The 21,643-nt window shown below is 39.6% G+C and overlaps 1 protein-coding gene across 2 annotated transcripts in view; it reads left to right on the top strand.

Moving 5' to 3' along the window:
- HECW2 (HECT, C2 and WW domain containing E3 ubiquitin protein ligase 2) overlaps positions 1–21,643 on the top strand; it is a 105,921-nt gene that overhangs the window by 36,670 nt on the left and 47,608 nt on the right. For both annotated transcript variants that reach the window (XM_059475588.1, XM_059475589.1), the window contains 8 exons: positions 4,532–4,626; positions 8,517–8,592; positions 10,378–10,547; positions 12,973–13,115; positions 15,797–15,897; positions 16,464–17,816; positions 18,903–18,998; positions 21,346–21,496. In XM_059475588.1, the coding sequence (XP_059331571.1) occupies positions 4,532–4,626; positions 8,517–8,592; positions 10,378–10,547; positions 12,973–13,115; positions 15,797–15,897; positions 16,464–17,816; positions 18,903–18,998; positions 21,346–21,496 (2,185 nt within the window). The remainder of the gene's footprint in view (positions 1–4,531; positions 4,627–8,516; positions 8,593–10,377; positions 10,548–12,972; positions 13,116–15,796; positions 15,898–16,463; positions 17,817–18,902; positions 18,999–21,345; positions 21,497–21,643) is intronic.

Raw genomic sequence — 21,643 nt, 5'->3', positions numbered from 1 at the left:
TGTATTTTTTACATTTGTGGCAGGCTTTGTTGACTTCCTTATGCACATAATACCCCAGTGTTTTGTTTTAAAGGTTAGATTATAGTTACTTTGCCAAACTGGAGCATAATAGTTCTCATGACTATTATTAAATAAGAATCTCTGTTGGCAGCAAAGTGAGTGGGGCAGGTAGGGATAGGGATGCTCTGTTACCTGAACAAGCATTTGTCCACATTCCCTTTGAAGCAGGTTAGATGGAAAGACCAGTGGGACATAAACATTTTCTGTTATTGATCCTACTTTAGCTAAAAAGCTTTCTGTAAGTCACTTTGTAGGTGGTCTGCCTAATGTTCCTGTAAAATAAAGTCTGGGATACACCTGCTGAAAGAGATGGCAAGTACCTGAGGGCTGCCAGCTTTGGCCCTTGCATTCTGCTGCTTGTTTGCTACTGCCCAGTAGGAAGTAATCAAAAATGCACATGCTGAAAGTGATGCAGAGAAGAGAATGCTAAATGTCCAAACAGAAATGTTGAATTCACTGAACTGTCACACTACAGAAAAGTTCAACAGGCAGGACATACGTAGCACTGCTAAATTTCTGCAGTTGTCTGTCAGGTTCAGATGGGAAAAAATAGGATTTAAATCTGTAGCTTTTTCATGGATTGCATCTCCCTTTATAGCTTTGTAAAGCATGAATGTGAGTGACTTCATTTGTTCTAGTTTTCTTAAATAAGTTTTGCAGAACATGCTCTCATATTTTTTCAATGAGTTACTGTTCTGTCAGCTTTTTCCTCAGTGACTGTTGGAGGACATATGTTTCTGTCTGCAGAGAGCCATGGATTCAGCCCAAGTACCTTCTGGGCACTCAGCTGCAGTGGCCAGGAAGTTTCAGCTGCTGTGCAGGTTCCATACAGTGAACCAGGAGCACTGTTTTGCTCTAGAGACTGTTCTGTTGTAACCCAACTTAGATTTGACTTCTTTTTTGAGAGGTATCTGCTTATCCCTTCTCAGTGGAGATGGTTCCACCTCTAATACAGGTGTTTTGTTTGACTAGGGTCTGTCTGGAGCAAGTTGTTCTCACAGCAAACACAGTTGCTTTCCTGCATTATCTGTCTCCCAGAAGGAATGCATTCTCCAAGGATTATGCTCATGTATTTATGTATTCTTAGTATCTGTCTTTTATTAAAGCATTCTTTTGATGGGCAAAGGTAAAGTATTGAAGGCAGTAAAAAAGTAGTTAGTGAGGAACTTTGGGGAATTAGTGATGTTTTAAACCCAAGCTGTTATTTAGTGTAAGCTGATCCCTTTATTACTGAAGAGGCAAAAGTATATGGTCCATAGAGGTAACAGCACTATAATTTCATGCAGGTGTTCTTCTGAAATTCAAATGTCAATGTTTGAGTCCCAGAAACCTTTACCGATTCCAACAGTTTTGTGTACTAGAGCTCTAAGACTATGGTTATGACATAGTAACAGCTATTAGCTTTAAAAGAAGGGGAATATGGTTTCACAGAGTTGTCAGATTAATTAACATATATATCACTTTTTATATGGCCATGTGATAGCTTTGAAAGAATCATAAATCCCCCCAATTTAATTTTTGGCTTATTTTTAATTAAAGAAGGAATTTATTGTGGTCTGTATGTCTGCAGGAATGTCAATTATAAAAGGACACATGTAGTATCAAAAGTACATTAATTTTTCCCATGAATGAAAATTGTTTTGTGTTCTGAAACATCTTATTTGCTTTAATGATACAGCAAATGATTCTGTGGTCAGGTACAGATGTATGTCCTTTGCTGGGTTTACTGCTCTTAATGTTTTCATTAGGGATCCCATGCAAAGCAATCTCATTAACCTGTTGAGAAAGAATAAATAGGAAAGAAAAAAGAGAAGTGCCAGTTTCCCCCTGAAGGCAACACATAAAAACAAGGTGACAGGAGAAATGAAAGAAACTGGGAAACTCTGTAGGTAACACATGCTAAAGTGCATTAGAATAGGGAATAGTTCAGAGGAAACCTGTGTGTTAATATGATATTGAACTAATTTTTCAAAATACTGAAGTCCTGTTTGCAGATAATTGGACTTACTGCTGCCTTAGAACAAGCACACCACCTGTAACTATCAGATCAGCCACAGATACTTGTTTTCAATAGATTTAGAAGTCAGGAATCCATCAGTCATCAAGAAAAACCTCTTCTAATCAAGATTTTTTTTCTGATAGCACCACACAAGACATGCCAAAAAGCTACATCCTTAGCTGCTTTGAACTTACAGGATTCCTCTGAGATCTCTTCTTCTGTTTACATTAACTGCAGTTTCTAGCGTTATTAGCCAAGAAAAAAACCACTTTGGTGTCTCTTACCCTATGAAGTGTTTGTATTGTTGCTGTGTATAAGATCCAGTCTTGCCAATCCATGCTCATTTTGCTAACATCTGCATGCCTATCGTGGGTAGCCCATTTTTCAATTTTGTGCTGAATTTCAAGCACAGCTTCTCTTGTATTAATCCCACTGACACAGTGCTAACAGCTGATCTGCCATTTCTCTAAATGCATGTGTGAATGCAGTGCTGTATAACGCCCAAACTGAATCAGTGTTGCTTCTGCTGGCAAGTGGGAGAAGAAGTCTCATTGTCATGTTTTTAAATGCTCTGCTTTTACTAATTATTTCTAGCAATAAGTCCTGAAGTTTGGTATTTTGTTTGTTAGATTGTATTTTTTTTTAATTTAGTGTATCTGAAAGGGAATGTCAGATCCATTTCTTGAATCAAGCATTTTTCTATCACCAGCCGTATACAGGTATTGAAAAGTACTGTATGCTCATAGAAGTCATTGAGAGAAAGAAATATGAGGATGCAAAACTTGTAGTATTGCATTTCAGCCTTTAGATAAATGTACCTGTCAGTGTAGTCACAGTGTTTGTCCCCCATCACATTATGGATTGTCTGTGGATAGAACCAGCAGCTGGGTAACCTTTCTATTGCTAGATTTTGTTTGAAAGTGATGAATTGACAGAAGATAGTCACAACAGACTGGATAAACAGTAGCTCCAGTAACTCTCAGAAAAATTAAGCTCAGGTTGCAATAAAAGTAAACGATGCAATAAAAGCAGGCAATATAGCTGGAAATTGGAAGTTTTGGTTGGAGTAGTACACTGTCTTTATGTTCTCAGTGTGAATAGGAAATGCTCATACTTGAGTTCTTGTTACTTAATATGTGCATTTTATAATGTGGAGAGTCCAGTACTTGGTATAAATCCTCCCAAATTTTGCAAGTGCTGAACCTCTGATTTTATGTGAGCTAGAAATTCTTGTGAGTCCTGGGTATAAGCATTGTTGGTAAGTAAGCAGAATTGCTCAGTTCAGGAGGAAACTAACCCATCGTCCTGCCTGATGAGTTTTAAGTCTCATAAACCTTTGTAGGTGATTAGAAATCCTGTCTGCATTTTGAATTTTGCTGTAAAGCTTGTGGTAAATAGAGCATGTTTTGTCTGTGTTTGTGAACTCATCTGTGAGGAGGAGGAAGTGGGCTCAGCAGCTTCTCCACCTCCTGATTCCCTGGAGGCACTGTCAGCCAGACACTTTCCTTTGAAGAGTTGTTCTGAGGTGTCTCCTCTTTGTTCTGGGAGGAAGATAGTAAATAAATGTTGATATGTAACTGCAGCAAAGTTAAAAATAAATAATCCTTTTTGGCTGAGCAGGCTTGCAGAGTGGGTTTCTGAGTAGGGATAAGTGGGTACCTCAACCCTCAAGGAATCAGGCCATATATGTCTCAAAATCATACACCAAACTTGGGTTTTGTACTTCAGGACTACTGACATATTGTTAAACCAAGCAGAGGAATTGAACTGCCAAGACTTTCCTACACATCCTGTGTCTGAACTGGCTGCTGTAATTCCTGCCTGCCTTTGGCCATTGCTGTCTGCCTGTGGCCATCTCTGTACCCAGAGGTAAAACCCTCACCAGCCTTACACAGAAGAGTTTTCCCGATGGAGAAGGAAAACAGACATTGTTCCAGATAGGGAAAATCCCAGAGGATCAAGGGCAGCCATAATTATAGCTGTTCTGCTTGGTTGGAAGAATGCAGAGGAACTACAAGGGAGGTCAGGCTTCAGTTAAACATAATACTCTTTTGTTTGCAGCAAATGCACTTTAGCAAACAAAACTTTAATCAGTGGGACCAGAAACATGGTTCAACATTTACCTTTCCTGTGTTCTGATATATAAAGTGATTCCAGCTTCCTTCACATATGTGTCACGTTCTTCCGAAGTGCTACAAAATCATCCTAGTGGCAGATGTCTTATGTGCCTTTTTCAGGGCTGATGATACAGTAGCAGAAATACAAGTTGCAGAATTAGGTAAGTTATAATTTTTGTCTGTTAAGTAACAGAATGACCCAACACACAACAAGGATATAACCAGCAGCTCTATTTTTAATTTCCTGTTAGAGTGTTTCTGAAGATAGGTCACTGAAAGCTGGACCCTTTTGTTGTGTCTCTTTTGCCTAGGGTCAGTCATGAAGTGTTTAATGTGGTTTTTGTTTTCTTTTCAGCTGAAATAAAGATCTGTTTTAAATACTACCATGGTGTTAGTGGAGCCCTCAGAGCTACTACTCCATGTATCACTGTGAAAAACCCTGCTGTGATGGTGAGTTTAGCCTTTTTGTTCATTGTATTTGTATTTGATGATTTATTGACAGGTTTTATAAAATGATAGTAGTAATGACAGTATTAACTGCCAGACCAACCCATCAATATCTCCTACTTTTACTATTGACAGCAATTATAAACAACAAAAAAAAGAAGTGCTGTCTTACAAAACTATGAAAACTGGAAAGTGATTTTCATGGTTTTGTATTGCTCATAATAAAATAACAGTAAAAAGTCAGGGATTAACTGAAGTTTTTTATGCTAAGAATTTGACTTTGCTTGCATTCAGTTTTTTGCTACTTATAGTTTTCTGTAATTTAACACCATAATAGGAATTTTTCACATGATTATATAACTGAAACCATGTCCAGAGTCTCCACTTCTTCCTATTTCTTAAATATTTCCTAATATTCAGTATGAAACTGTTGCAGAAATGGCAATTCTTAGTATGAATTAAACTGGAAAAACTCTGCTCTTGCAAAACTTACTGAATTCTTTCAGTGTTCATATACCATTGAAATTTAGTAATTCCCTGATTACCAAGAAGTATTGTCTTACTGCATTTGTGTTATGAGACTTGTTTAAGTTTTAGAAGAGTTTCTTTGGTTGTTTATGTAGCAGTGGAATAGTTGTTAAGCAGTAGCAGAAAAGGCTTCCAAACTTGTACCATGGTGCTTTTGCTGCAAGTGATTTATCTATCAGGTTAGTTCTGCAGCTAAGCTTCAGCAAGTTTCACAGTGCATTTGATTTGTTGTTGTTAGCTGCCAAATATTTAAGATCACAAGTGTCAGGGTGGTGTCCTGACAACTGCAGTGTTGAGGATACAGTAAAGCAGAAATTACTCAGACTGCATAGCATTTATTCTGAACTTGTGCTTTTGCAGTGTTGTGTATTAGATACACAACATGCTATGGTTATCTGACCCTAAATGTGCTGTACTAGACTTTGTATCTCAATATACCAAATGTGTGTGGGTTTTCTCTTAGCATTACAAACCTAGGTGGTAGCATCATTTAATTGTCAGATCTCACCATGAGTAACAGTTTCACAGATGCATACACACTCGATACTTTACAGGAGAAAATGTGTCATAGTTAATGAGCCTGCCAGCTACTGTCTTTAATCAATTTATAAACTAAAGACAAGTAGTCTGATTTTGAGCAAGAGGAAAAAATGCATCTCAGAATAACCCTTATAATGGGCTGAGTGCTGCACTAGATCATTACTGAGAAGCAGAGTGATTATACTGAGTGGAGAAACCACCTGAACTTTTGTATTTTCTTGACCTTATCATGTTATCCACCAGTAGTTTTGGGATTCATTGAACAAAAGGACATCTGAACATCTATCATCTAACTGTGCATTTAATGACTTGGTAGTTACCTGGAGGGCTGTCTTTGAGAGTTATGGTAATTATTGAAGGCTTATACCAGTTTTTGCTGTTTAAATTTCTTTCCTTTGAAAGGTAATGCAGGGTCCTGGGTATTGTACAGAATTCACACACCTGCTAGAAGGGGTAATTTTATATAAACATTTTTGTTTGCATTAACAGTGCAGACTTCCAGAAATAGAGAGCTGTTACTTTTCCTGATGAGAATGTTGTATGACAGTTCAGATTATACTTCCTAAAAATGTCATACTGGGTTAGTTATGTGTAAGTAAACCTGTTGTTAAACATTAAAACTTCACTGCATTTCCATGGTTTTGGTGTTGATCTTAAGCACTGTGCAATAGAGACCACTGGGTTCTTTTGGTACTGGTTCTGTCTTTTCTTAGAGAAATGCTGTGTGAGGAAGTGGTAAGAGTCATGGTGTGCTCACTCCCCTTTTTTATGGTGCAATAAATTCCTTGCTCACTGGATTTTTTCATACTGATGGTGTATCACACCAGGTATTTCAGTCCATCATATTTTTGGATAAGCAGCTAACATTCTATTGTGTTACTTTGGCTCAGAGGAGATAGAAGATCTGATGGAGCATTTAGAAACACTGTGTTACACCAGATTACATGAGCTTTGTGCTGCAAAACTCTGGGTGTGTGATGGGATGAATTTTTTCACTTGGGGCAGAAGAATTGAAACTTCTTTTTAGATCATAATGGAACGAGGAAGAGGTTGTATAGAAAAGTCATGGAAGTGCTAGGGAACACTGTCAGCGTTCATGTTACTGTAGCTGAATTGTCGGCAAATTCTGTTTTCTATAACGTGAAGTTAGCAATAAAAATATTATTTGAATGGAGTCCAACTTGTAGCAGAAAAACAGGTATAGAATGGGGAAGGCCTTTTTGTTGATGACTAACATTTTTAATAGGGAAAACAGTGTGTGCTGAAAGGAGCCTAAAAGAGGAAACTGGAATACACAGCATTCCTGTGGCATTGCCTGGACAGCATTGCTATCACAGTGGGATCACTCTCTCTGCTTCCATGGTATCTGTCTGTAGACAAGGGGACACTGATCCATCCTCTGATAATTAATGGAATTAACCCATTGCTTTTGATGCCTTCAGAATTTTGCTACCACCTGTCACTACTTAGGCATCCGTATAAAATCACTGGCATAATAATGTCATGCTGGGTGGAAAAGGGATAGTTCTGAGCACTCTGGTGAGACTTGTCTTGCCCTGAGAGGTGGGCAGTGCCCATGAAGGCAGCAGTGAGGGAAGGGAATGGACTGGCTGGCGAGTGGCAGTGCCTGCTGGCACAGTGTGTCCCCTGACAAGACTGCTGAGGCCCACGGGGATGCCAGGCCCCAACATCATGGCTGGAGAAATCCACATGTTTGCTAATTCCAATGAAATCCCAATGTACTTGCTGATCATAGTGGGAAGTATTTGAAATGATATTATTAAGTAGCTTAAAGCAGTATAAAAAGGAATGACTATGTGTTTGTTGAATGCAAAGCAGCTTCCCTGTGGCTGCTGCAGCTCCAGAGTCATTTATCCATCTGGTGACTTCAAACCACTGCTCAGCTGCTCAGGGCTGCCTCCCATTCTTCATCTACACTCACAGGTGTGCCCATTTTTATTCAGCTGATTTGCATCTTTCAATAGATCAGACCCTGTTCTATCACTGGCATTAATCCTCAGCACTGTGTTTGGCTCAGACTTTTTCTGTGTCACCTCTCCTGACTGGGAGTGGGTGCAGTGCCTGCCCAAGGAGCCATTTGTCTTCAGAGATCTCTCTCCATTGATGTCTCTGTGATAGATTATTCAGCTGGATGCACATCTCCTCTGTCTTGAAAGACAAATCCTTCTGCTAGTTGAAAGAGACAGACATTAATACAGGAGAAACTTTTATTCTGAAGTGGTGCTTTACCTAATGAAGGATTTCAGTAGAAACCAAACCTCAAGAATCTGTGCAGCATAAGCTTTTAGACCACATTTATATTTAGATGTCTGATGCGCTTTTCTGTTTAAAAGGAGCTTTTGTTAATAGAGCTGAAAGCTTTTTTAGTCTCTCTTTGATCTCTGCCTTTTTTTTTGTTTTGTTTTGTTGCACACTAAATTATCTATTTGTGGAAAGTGACAAAAGTTACATGTGCTGTCACTGGACAGCTCAGTGCTTTGATGTGTATTACAAATCCATGCTGTTGTTTGTTATTTTACAAAAGGGAAAGCTGTAAAAGATAAAGGTTTTCTCTGATTAATATTGTCTGCATGTGTGTTAGGCTGTACATGTTCTGTTTGGAAGATTTGGGCTACTGATATATTAGCACTGTGTGACAAATAACAGATATTTTGCTGTAAACTAACGCTGTGGTTGAGGCTGTCTGTGGTGATAAGGCAGCTCCTTCCCTAGCATAGTACCTTAAAATTGTGTTATCATCCTCAGGCATGTACAAAGCAGATGAAAACTTCTGTGGTATATTTCTTTTTTTCCCTCCTCTTCAGATGGGAGTAGAAGGCACAGATGAAGGTGCTTCTGGAGCTCAGCACTCTAGGAAGTTGGTCAGCTTTACCCTATCAGGTAAAAACCAATGCTTCTGTCTTTTACAAATTATTGTTTAAAAAAATGTAAGTTTCTGTTCTAAATAACATCAAAGATGGAATGTTTTTCTTCATTAGCCTCTGTAGGAGCACACTCTAGTGGCTTGAAAGATGTCATTTCTTTAGGACTTCTGTTTGTTGAAAACCAGCCATAATCATGGATCTCCAGGAGTGAAAGAAATGGATTTGATATATCCCAGCGTGAAAAATTTAGGGAAATTTCCAGTTTGCACAAGGGACAGCTCCTCTCTGATTGAAGAGTGGAAAGCATAACTTGTAACTAAAATGCAGTCTGGCTCCATCACTTTGAAAAAAGCAATAGCTGAATGGTGATTTAGAAAGGGAAAAAAATTCACTTGTAACAGAGCTAAGCTGTCACTACAGTGAAATAGCTGTAGGGGTGCAGTCTACCAGCTTCACTTGTTTTGATTAGCACTTTATTCCAGGGAAATCCTGTGTGAGACAGAAGCATATTCAGCTTGAGCAAAGGCAGATGAAATTCACTTCTGAATATTGAAGAGCTGATAATAAAACGTGCAGAGATTGTAAAGGTAGAGCAGAAAAAATGCACTGCTTTTTGAAGTGGCCTTTCAGCAGTGACCTGAGATAGAGCTGATAGGTTCTACAGACTCACAGAGTGGACTATACAAGTAATTGCTTTGTGAGTTCTGAAAAACCTGTTTTGTTTAATAGACAGTTGTGATTCTGCCTGAGGAGTCCCATGAAATAATTTTGACTGATAGACTTGTGACATGTGTCCTGTAATGTTTTTGAGTTGTTCATTTACACATGACTCTATTTCATCATGTTTCTGCTGTATGGCTTAATTCTGAATTTTGGGTAGGATTCTTTTTTTTTTTTACCAAATGCACAGGCATGGCATTTAATTTTAGAGCAGTGAATTCTGCTGGATGTCTAAACTGTATGTGCCAGTGGCATTGCTGCATGCAGCATACTGCTGTACTTAATGGAAAAAGAAAAATCTTGTGCTTCAGCAAACCTACAGAGAAACAGAGAAATATTTTACAGTTAAGTTTAAAATAGAATATTATATTAAAAAGTACCTCTTTATTTTTCTTGTTGCTGAAGCTTGCACTGTCATTGAAGTCCTTAGTCATGACAATATGCTCCTGAGGAAATTATTATTTATTGTTGTAAGTTGTGAGGGCAGCAGTACTGAGGCTTCCCTAGGAAAAAAGAAGCCTTTTCAGAAGACTTTGCCTCCTTTTATGTGAGGTGGATTATCTGCTCTGTTGGGAGAAAATTGCATCATAGTCCACAGCAGACTTGGAAAGTTACATTTATCAAAGACTGAACTTTTGGAAAGTGTCTTTTCACTGCATTACCTCCCATAAAGTTTTTTATCTTCTCTCCTCACCCAGAAACAAAACAAGGGCTATGTGATTAATTTTGGGCTGTTTCTGTTGGGGTTTCTTTTTTTTCTTTGAGTGGAAATACCTTAGATACCTTACTGAGAAAAATATTTGTAGGTGAGCTACAAGTTTATGCTTTTTATTTTACAAATAAGTGGAGGCTTAAATGTAAATGAGGATGTTGATACCTTTCTTCCTTATATTCTTTTGGGAAAACACTTGATTTCCTGCTGTACACTGGATCCAGTTAATGTGTGAGTACTTTTAAGTTGCTTTATTTAGTAATCTATGGTGAATTGATTTCCTGGGTAATATTTTAGGAATACACTACTTTGTGAACTAGCTTTAATTTACTCAGTTCCTTTTTCCTTCCTTCTTGTTTTGCTTTTTAGATATTAGAGCAGCTGGACTTAAAAAAGGCATGTTCTTCAACCCTGATCCTTATCTAAAGATGTCCATTCAGCCAGGCAAGAAAAGTACATTTCCTACGTTTGCTCACCATGGCCAGGAAAGAAGGTCGACTATCATCAGTAACACAACTAATCCTGTTTGGCACAGAGAGGTAATGTATCCCTTCTGGGAGCTGGCTGCCAGCTGATGCAGCGTACCAGCCTTGCATTTTCTCCTCGTGCATTAGGCCTTACTCTCTGAAAGCCGTGAGCTTATTTTGTAGCTAGTTATTTAACATGACACAGAAATTTTAGTATTTTTAGGAACCCTGTTGGTGGATAGAAGCAGTTGTGGTCTGCATATTAAAGCTGGGTATTTAAGCTGCTGGCAGTTCATTCCCTTCTCTGCTAAAAAAAAGCTGAACTCACTTAGCCACCCCGTAGATTTCTTCAAACTGCAAAAATAAATTAGTTAAAGTTGGATTATATGTTGTGAGAAGACTCTTTAAGAGATGTTACACTACATGAGCATTCATGCTCAGTGATTGCACAACTGTTCATTTGGAAATGGTGTTTTCGTGCTGCGTAGCAAGTGATGAATATTCCATTTTGTCAGGCTGAGGGATGCTCTTTGATGTAGCTCCTGCAAGCTACACCTTGTAGGAAGAAAAACCCAGGAAGGTGTTAGAGCACCACTCAGCAAGGGGGGAAACTGGTAGTCTGCAAGTTTGCCAAACGTGCTTGTATTGGGTAAACTGTGCAGATCCCATGGAAGGAGATCAGTCCCACAACTGTCATTGAGTGCAGGAGAGCCATGTCTGTGCTTTTGAAGATAAATGTTTATGTGGCAAAGTGAAACTGCTGACACACGTCCATAGCCCTTTCAGGACTGCCAAGCCTGTACTGTGGTGAACGTTAATGTATTTTTTGGGAAGATGAAAATTGAGTAGGCTTTGGGAAATGTTTCCACAAATCATAAAGCAAACAAGCAGTAAAGCAGAACTGAGCAGGGCCAGCATTAGCACTGCCCTAGGGTGCTTGGTTGTGGGAAAGACGGTAGATGTGAATAGTCCTAAAATCTTTTGAAAAAACAAAGTTCAGGTCTCTACCTTTTTATCCCCCCCTCTTTTTATTCCTCCTCCAGTTCTCCTTGGCTTTGAAGCTTATTAGAAAAGAGATAATGTTCGCTGGTGCACACATTGTATTACTTGCTTTAGCTGCTGGATCTTCCTTTTAGCAATACTCTGACAACAGCAGTTATGATCCCATTACATATTCTGTCCTAGTGGTGCAGGATTGATCCTGTTTTACACCTAATACTTTCTGCAAAGTAATTTGCAATATTATAGCAAAGTGAGAGTGACACATTTCAAGTTCTGTTTATCAGAGGAACCCAGTTGTGACAGTTGCTCAGCATGAGGAAGGTATTTTATTCCTGACCCAGTTTAATTGGTTTTTTTGAAGATGTTTATCTGATGCCTACAGCTGAACTGAAGAGCTGTTTCTCCTATTGCTCATTGTTCAATATATCTTTGGCTACCTAACCACATGTGAATTAGGCATTTTGCACAGGTGGTTTGCTCAGAGGTCATGAAGGTGGCAGATAGTAAAAGAGTAACCAGATGACCTTGTTTTTTCTGAGTAGGTTATGCCATGCTTTGCTTGCTTATTTGGAGTATTTTAAAATCTAGATGACAAATACATATTTTGGGTTTCTAAGCCTGTTTTCCTAAGGGAATTTATCATCACACTGTATGTATGTGTGTGTGTCTGCCAACATGCTTGCTTAACATTTGCCTGTACCACATTTGAATCTTTTGGCCATTGTTGGGCAGACTTGACAGAGCAGTACAGATGTAAGAGATGAAGTGCTCACAAAATGCATGAAAATGAAAGCTGAAAAGAGTAACTGTGTTAATGTTCCCTGCAGGGAAAGGTGGAAAAATGATTTTACCAGACATTAAGAAATCTTCTGTAAAGTAGCATCATATTGTTTAAAGGCCTCAAGTGCAGGAAGAGGTTCTCTTGGAGTTTTCTGGGAAGATTTGTCAGTGTTGGGGCAAAACTCCATAGAAAATTCTCCTTCTGTACTAATGCTGCTCCTGAATGTACTGTACACACATTGCCCTCCTGACTTCCTGTCATGCATACAAAACATGAATGCCAAGCATGGTTTTGGGAGGGAGATTCTTCTGAGCACAGCCTGGATTGAGACACTTCTTTCCTTCCTCCTGCATGGACCTGACAGAGTACAGCCAGGATTCCTTCTCTTCTTGCTTCCCCCTATGGAAATAGAAGCAAGCAGTAGGATACAGGGCGTTCTACTTTCTGACATACACCCTGAAAGTGCTTTTATCCAGTTCAGTTTCTTACTGAGCAATTCTTTTCAAGAAACTGTGAAAGGGGATGAGGAACAGTAAAAAGCTAGTTACATATGCAAAAATTCTGTAATAAATGATGTTGACATTATTTTGCCATGTGGAAACTGCTGTCATCAGTCATTACTTTTGGAGTTTGCTGCACATTAGTAGTAATTAAGTACATTCTTTCTGAATAAAGGTGTATTGATATGGTGTCAAATATGTTCTTTCCTTCCAGAAATATTCTTTTGTTGCACTTCTAACAGATGTCCTGGAAATTGAGGTTAAAGACAAATTTGCCAAGAGTCGTCCAATCATCAAGCGCTTCCTTGGGAAGTTAACCATACCCGTTCAGAGACTTTTGGAGAGACATGCAATTGGGTAAATGAATACATTCTTAATGCTAGCTTGTATTCAGCAGGAGGACTCAGCATCTAGGATACTGAGAGCAAAAAGCAGCCTTTTTGGCTTACTCAGAGCAAATTTTTACTACATCTATACTAAGAAATATATTGTAATTTTTAATAGCTTTATTGCCTGACTGGAAAATGGCAACGTTTCTAGCCCTGTCCTGAATACATGTACCCACGTTTCTGTTGGTGTGTGTCTTTTTCTTTCAGCCTTATTTCTTTATATAAAAAATGCTAGTCACAAGAAACCTTACCCTCTGGCTAGCTAGTCAAGAAGCAAGGCATTTTCATAGTACTACATGGTTGTGTGCAAATCTTTTAGAACAAGCAGGTATAATTGACTGACTTCTTGTACAGCTGGTGTCTTTTTAATTGTCAGTTCACTAATCAGAGATGTAATATCCCTTCAGTGAATTGGCCAGAACTGCAGGGCTGGGAGTCCTTATTTTCAGAGTTCTTCTAGCACTACACAATTAAAATTGCCTGTTGTTATGAATAGCTCAGTGATGGGACTCAAAATTCACCTCTTGTGCATGCCTTTTTTAAAGGCCCTGCCTCAAAGTTTGCTAAAGTTAGTGTCTCAATTGACTTTAAAAAGCCACAGTATTAGGCCCATGAGGAATCATGATGAAATTAAATGCATATTTTCTGCTTTAAAGCTTAAAGCTTAAGGGCATGGCAGTGTCATCACACTTATACAAACTGGCATCCTTTTCCAGAGATATTCCCCTCAAAGTAACAGGTTGCATAAGGGGAGAAAATCAAATTCAATTTGAAAACAGTTTTCATCTTTACATTTTCAAAGTGGTGTCTACACTGGTAAGTAAAGGAAGAATAAAATTGTAAGAGTAGCTTAAAATTTTGATGATACCTTCTGACATAGAACTTTTAAAAGCCTGTCCATTTGTTTTGTAGTGGTATCCAAGAACAGTGATATATACACAATATAACTTTTCTAGGAAGTGCTTCACATTGAGTTTCAACATATTGGTTGAACAAGCAGCTTTTTCTAATAAATTTGCACACTCCTATAAACTCAAAAATAACTCCATGATCTAGGCTGATTTTAAAACCTAGTGCAGGGTGTGTATTTCCTTGCTAAACACTAAAATGTTTTTGTGCTCTGGATTCCTGGTGCTGTGATTTGTGGAAATTACCAATTTTCTGTGTTCATCAGTTCTCACCTCTGTTTCTTCAAACCATTGATCTGGAAGACATTTCCTGTTTTCTTCTCTGAATTTCAGTTCTGTATATTTGATATATAAAATCTTCTTAGGAAAGGAGGGGCAGTGTAAGAAATCTGTATTAAGAATATGGGTATTTGGATAGTTTGCCATACTGCTGTTAGAACTGACATTAAATCTTTGCCTCTTCTTCTGTAATATACTTGTCCATTTTCAGATTTTTGTAAAGATAGACAATATTTCACCAAAGGTTTTGCAAAGTAAAGTAATGGTTAATGTAGATGTCAAGTAGAAATGTACCAAATACACAATTATAACTGCTAATTCTCTTGCATTTTTTTTTTTTTTTGGTCAAGCAGGTATAACACCATCATTTTGGTAATGTCAGGGATGATACTTAAGGAATGAAAAGATGAAATCCAGAATCATCCCCTTTTAATAAATGCTACCCCAGTTTTAGCTGTAGTCAGAGCTCACAAATTTGTGTAATGAAATGGCCTGTGGCTTTAATTTCCTGGACAACATGATAAATGAGCGTGAGAATCATCTAGAATTGATTCAGCTGAATACAGAAAAGGCATTATTCATGACATGGCTTCCTCTATTCTCGAATGGCATGGAGTAATATAAAACTTATGTAAAAACTGGAAACCTCAGACATTTGATGGTGACTTGTACTTGGACTATCGAGCATTATGGAGAGGGGAGGCTGCTTGTCCACTCAGGGCTATTTTTTTTCCCCTAAAAGTTTATGCAAATTGCTGCAGCTTATTTCAGTAATAACTTGTTTTATTTTGCAGTAGGAGTGCTCTCAGTAAAAGAGAGGTGTTTATACTACTTTAGTAGCTCCCTCTTCTTCCTTCAGCTGTCCCAGCTGTGCTGAGGGGAGCTAGGGCTGTGAATTCTGGTTGTGCCTAAATGAAAATGTACAGCCTGGGATCTGATCCAAAGTGTCAAGCTGATACAAATGTCTAACCTAGTCTGAGCCCCGCTGAATTCAGTAACTCTTAAGAACGTATTTAAGGATAAATTCAAGCATTAATTGTTTTACTAAATCAGAACATAGAAGTGCTTTGTTTAATGTGAAAAATTATGAAGTAACTATTTGTGATTTTTGTACATAGTAAAAACCACAAGGGGGCAGAAAGGTTTTGTTAATTATACACTGCATTTGGGATAGGAGGAGGTTAGCCTAGAGAGGGACCTTTGCAATTTGAGTGCTTTAGATCTTAAGATATTTAGGGATCTATAAGAATTGGTGGGGCACAATCTGTATTTGGAATTGATCAAACATAGTTTTTTAGGGTGCTTTATCTGTTAACAAAAGGTATTTTACACCACTGTTAGTGTTTGTTCTTTTCCATGCAAACTGGAGTATGTGGCCGATTTTAATAGCATAATAGGAATTAAATACTGAAAACATGAAGCCAGCAAAAATTTTAAAAACCAAATATTTTTGATTTTGCAGAGACCAGGTTGTCAGCTATAATCTTGGCAGAAGGCTCCCTGCCGATCATGTTAGTGGGTATCTCCAGTTCAAAGTGGAAATCACATCTTCTGTTCATGAAGGTGAGAATTTGTCAATGATCTTGATCTCCAGATAGTTGTATGGAAGGAGTTTCTCTGTATTTCTGTGTATGTGCTTTTCTGTTGTTGATGATATAATATACTTTCTCATTTGTCTATGGTCCCCCCACTACAGATTTTTTCTTTTGGGATTAAAAATTTAGATATGGCACGTACTGCCTTGGACATGGCAGTTCAAGAACCACCAACACTTAGCATATTGTTTTTGATTTTCTGGGATAGATTCTAAATGAATCTGCTTGTGATTCTCATTGTATGCTTGGCAGTGCTCTGTCTTTTGAAAGGAAGATGGGAATCTTTAAAGTCATACTATACACCTCTTTTCTATATCCTACAAAAGAGTATACAGACTTATACAGAGAAAATTCTGTAACTGCTATTCCAACACTGTAGATGCCTCTGTTACTTTGATTGAAGTTTCTTCCCTTAGTTTTCTGATTGAAGTTAACAAGCATCTTCAAGGATGTGTATTTTTATATAATTTAAGTAGAATGAACTCTGTGTTCTTGCTTCTCTGTGTTTCACCTACAGTCTTTCTGTCTCTGCAGATGCTTCACCAGAAACAGTTGGGACTTTGCTAGGAACCAACTCTGTAAATGGAGACTTGGGGAGCCCCTCTGATGATGAGGACATGCCAGCAGGACATCACGATACATCCACGGTGTGTTCCAACGGCCCAGTCTTTGAGGAATCTTCTGGAGACACAATCCTGAGACATTCTTTAAGGACTAGTAGGACTCTGGAGACAGACCAGGATGAGCTGACCTCTGGTGGTTCAAGATCATCCCCTCCCAGAGGCCGCCAGGACTCACTAAATGACTATCTCGATGCAATAGAACACAATAACCATCCCAGGCCAGGGACATCTGCCTGTGGTGACCGTCCACGAGGAGCCTCCCCAAAACTGAGGAGTAGCTTCCCTACTGACACAAGACTTAATGCTATGCTTCACATTGACTCAGATGAAGAGGAGCACGAGCTGCATCAAGACCTGGGTTTTCCATCTTCTTTGGAAGATGATGGTGGCTTAGTAATGCTTAATGGTGCTACCAGAAACGTTGAAAGAAATGAAGTAAGTTCCTCATCAGATCAGGTAATGCCGGGGCCTGCAGAGAGTGAAAGGGTTTCAGCCTCTGATGCTCCTTTGCCATCAGTTGATGACCAGCAAGATTCTCTCCCAGAGCTTCCACCTCCGGAGGAAGGAGGCGAGACCCTGCAGGGCTCTCAGGCGGAGGCCGCAGCGGAGCCGGCTGGCAGCGAGTCCCCTGCCCCTGCAGAGGCAGAGCAGCCTCCTGGCAGCGCGGACCCGGGAGCTGCTGAGGCCGCAGGTGGGAGCAGAAGGGGCGTCAGCGAGACGGAGTCCATTGACCAAGGCTCGGAGCCTTCTCAGCTGTCGTCGGAAACGGAGCAGAGCGACCCCGCTCGCACCGAGAGCGTCAGCGAGGCCAGCACCCGGCCCGAGGGGGAGAGCGACGCCGAGGGCGCCGACAGCTCCTGCAACGAGAGCGCGACCGTGCGGCGCTCCTCCGTGGAGATGCGCTGCTCCTCCTGCGAGAGCGCCAGGTTTCCCGAGACCCCGGCCTTCTCCCCCCAGGAGGAGGAGGAGGAGGAGGAGGAGGAGGGAGCCTGTGCCCCCGAGGCAGCTGCGGCGGAGCCGGGTGCCGAAGCACAGGAGCCTGCGGGCGCTGCTGGTTCTCTGCCTGCGGTGCAGTTACCTCAGGAGGAGGCGCAGGAGGCTGAGGCAGGTGAACTGCCGGACCAAGAGGAAGCAGAAGAAATCTGGCAAAGAAGAAGAAGCCTGCAGGCAGCAGCTGCCCAGAGCCAGTCTCAGGATGAAGAAATTGAGGGAGAGCAGGCAGCTTGTGAGGGTGCCACGGCACAGCTTGAAGGAGCTACTGGAGGTAACAACTGCAGGAGGCACTTTCTGGAGTGACCTTACTGCACCTGAAAACAAGATCCTTAAATTCTCAATTTCATTAGCTTTCAAGATTTTTTTTTTGTTCTTTTGAATTTATTTCTTTCTTCAAGACACTTTTGGAGGTTTTTGATTTAATGAAAAATCCAAACCTGAAATATCCAAAATGTGTTTACTTTAAAATTGGATGTATTTTAATTCGGTAATCAAAAGAAAGGGAAAAGGAAAAGTAATAATATTTTGTACACTTCAGGCTCTTTATTTTCCTTTTCCCAGTTCCTTCTCTGTACAGATGGATCCTAGTGCACTGGAACCTTGGGAGGAGAGAAATGTGTTACCTAAGTTAACACTGTAAAACTCTTATTGATTTTTAAATTATTTTAACAGTTGAGAATTTTCTGTCTCACTAAAATCACTGAAAGTAGAAATGTGTCCCTAATGAATTGTTTCCAAGCAACTTTAATAATGGAATCTGTTCAGTTTCTTCAGGGACTGAAGTATATCCAATCAAGCGGGTTTCCAAATGCATCTTTTTCATAACATACCAAGGGCTATATATAAGCAAAAATTTCCTCCCTTCATAAACATGTTGTTGACTGGAAATAATAATTTTGGCGTTCACTTCAAATACTTTTACAGCATTTTCTAGACATTTGGGATGCTCTTTATTAGGTGTCATGTTGCATCATGTTTTGCAGATCAGTTTGGCTGCAGCAAGGAAGGACAGTGGACAGCTCCACCTCCCACTCTTAAGGTTTATGGGGCCAGGTGGAGCTTTGTCCTGGGATATGGCTCAGGCACAGGTTGTTTCCATGCCCTGACTTTGGCTGCTCACAGATGGATGCAGCACATCCCAGAGGTGATGTTTCCAGGACTAGGACATCCCAGAGGAATCACTTGCCTAGAGCTGTCAGCATAATTTATTTTGACCCCAAGAAAAGATGACTGTTAGATATATCCTAAAATATCATAGTCCTGCAGAAGCTTTAACACTGCTTGCTCACTTTAGAGGTAACTCTAGGGCTTCCCCACATTGACTGAAAAAAGAAATGTGTGTGTGTTTTGGTTCCAGGTTCTCCAGCCAATGGCCACCAGCCCTTGAGGTCCCTGCCTTCGGTGCGTCAGGACGTTAGCCGCTACCAGAGAGTGGACGAGGCTCTGCCACCAAGTGAGCTTCTCCATCCTTTAATTGGGGCATAAGCTGCCTGTGGCTCATTACTGAGAGTTCATTACATTTCCTTTTTTAACGTGAGAACTGAGAATGAACAGCTGAGGAGTTGGAAGTGAGGAGTGATGATGGTTGGGTCCAGTGTTGTTGCTGTGATAATTACACCTGGGCACACAGACTTGCTGAGCGTCACTCTTGCAGGGGCAGTGCTGCCTTTCCTGTGTGCACTGCACAGGGGCAGGGAGATGAGGTGATGGTGAGGCACTGTGAGCTGTCAAACACTCTGAAATCTCTGAATACTGCTTGTGTGGTAATGATTCACAAAGGCATATACAACATCTTTCATATCTGCAGATTAACTTGCAGGTGTCTGTGTTTCCTTGCATTTTTTGAGGCAGAGTGAAGATTTTATATTAAAATAAACCTGGACATTAAGCAACAGTTAGATGAACTTTAATGAACAAATTAATTGTAATTTCTCTAATGTATATGAAAAATACATTGCTCTCAATTATTGAACTTATTCATGTGCTTAAACTTTGAGAAGTGAAAATCTATTCAGTATTATGTATTCAAAGAAAGGACACCACCACCCCCCCCAAAAAAAAGGTACACATCTGATAGGCAAACATAGCTTTAAACCAAATATGAAAAAAAAGAAAGGAAATTCAGACCCACTGAAGTCTGTGGCAAAGCTCTGTTACTTTAAAGGAGTCAGGAATTAAGATATTTAGTGTAAAATGAACAGATCCTATTTCCCAGTATGGTATGGGACTGTGTTTGCTCTGTAATTGGAGCAAGTAACTGGAAGGAGCCTGACAGCAGAACACAGATAGAACTGTGTGTGCAAAGCCAGGATGATGATATGGTTTTGCAGCCTGCTGGTTCTGTTATGATCAGATTAATCCTGTGTGCAGATCTTCAATTTAACTAACTGCCACCCTATTATACCAGTTCTACATTTTACAAACCTGTGTCTGGGAGACAGGTATTTCAGAAATGCACAGAAATAGCTGGTCCAGTTCTGTGGTTTCAGAAGAAAACTATACACTACAATAACTTACTGGAAAAACTGCTGAAATGTTTGTGGAAAAAGCTTTGATTGTGTAGTATTTAAACATTTCTGCCATTTACTGGGTTTCAGCATGTATGCATGCATATACACATCACTCCTTTACAGTCAAAGCCCAATATAATCTCTGTGTAAATAAATAATTTGCTAATACAAAAAAAGTCTACTAATCATTGCCCAAATTCAGTTTGTTTTCTCTAAAGCTCTGCTTTCAGATGTGTGACAGGTTTCATATTTTAATGCTGAAAAATTAAGGAAAATATTAAGAATAGGATTTTGAGCTGTAAACTGTAATTTCTTTTTAATTTGGATTATATTCAATTTGTTGTTTCATCAACATTTGAAAGTAAAAATGAAAAATATGTGTCATTCTTTCAGTCTTGTGTTAGGTCAAATTAAAGAACAGGAGAAAGAATTTAAACATTGATCTTTTATTTCTGCCTCTAATGTGCAACAATATGCTCCAGTTCCTACATTCCTGGGGAAAAAAATTAATAAAGCTTGACCATGAAACTCTGATGAATGACAATTCAGCAAGCTATTTGTAACACATTTGACTAACAGTGATTTGATGGAATATAGCCTCATTTAGGAACACAGCAGCCTTGTCCATCACAACAGTGATGCAGATGTTTTACTTTGGAAGCCATTGCCCAAGTGTTTAAACTTGTGTATTTTAAATTAAGTGCAGGAAAAAATGGTTTTCTTCTGCAAGAGCATGTTACAGAAATGGTGACGGTGTCAGAATTGGACATAAACATGACAAGAAAAATCCCAACTTACTATTTAGGGCTTGACAATTAAGCAGGATAATGAATTCACAGATGTGAACTGTTTGAGGGATTTTTGGGAGTTTTTTGTTTGTTTGTTTGTTTGTTTGTTTTCCCAGTGAACAATTCTGTTCTTCCTGGAATATTTTGTTTACAAACTCTGGTTTTAAAACTTGAGTGTTTTATTTTGTCAGCAGATACTACTTCCACTTAGACTTGCAATATAGACAGTCTCATCTAGACACCTGCCGGGGTCTCAAAAACTGTTTTTCAGCTGATATACTAAATGGCTTGCACGTTTTCTGTAGCTGCAGGTGTCTAAGAATCAGACATGTCTGTTTCTGTATAGATGTGTGTTTTTTATATAGATATGCATATGTCTACGTTATAGTAGAAATGATTATTATAGAGACAATAGATGGGGTTACAAAAGTGACAGAGCTCAAACAAATCAACAAATAAGTCCCAAGCCCTCCATAGTTTACAGTATTTTATTGCTCCTTAGACTGGGAGGCTCGAATTGACAGCCACGGGCGGATTTTTTACGTGGACCACGTGAACAGGACAACAACATGGCAGCGCCCCACAGCTCCCCCGGCCCCACAGATCCTGCAGAGATCCAACTCCATACAGCAGATGGAGCAGCTCAATCGCCGGTAGGAGTCACCCTTGGTGCTTGTGAACTTTGTGTGCTTGCAAGGCTGAGCATGGAGACAAGGCCACAGCTGCTCCCACTGCTGCCCTTAGGTGGTTATTTTTGTGGGGCTGTTGCTTTTAGTTTGCATGTGAGTTTCCAGGGCTTT

The sequence above is a fragment of the Ammospiza nelsoni genome, chromosome 7, assembly GCF_027579445.1.
Source record: "Ammospiza nelsoni isolate bAmmNel1 chromosome 7, bAmmNel1.pri, whole genome shotgun sequence".
In the NCBI taxonomy this organism is placed as follows: Eukaryota; Metazoa; Chordata; class Aves; order Passeriformes; family Passerellidae; genus Ammospiza; species Ammospiza nelsoni.
Note: the sequence above shows the minus strand (reverse complement) of the source record. Positions and strands in the feature narration are given on the sequence as shown.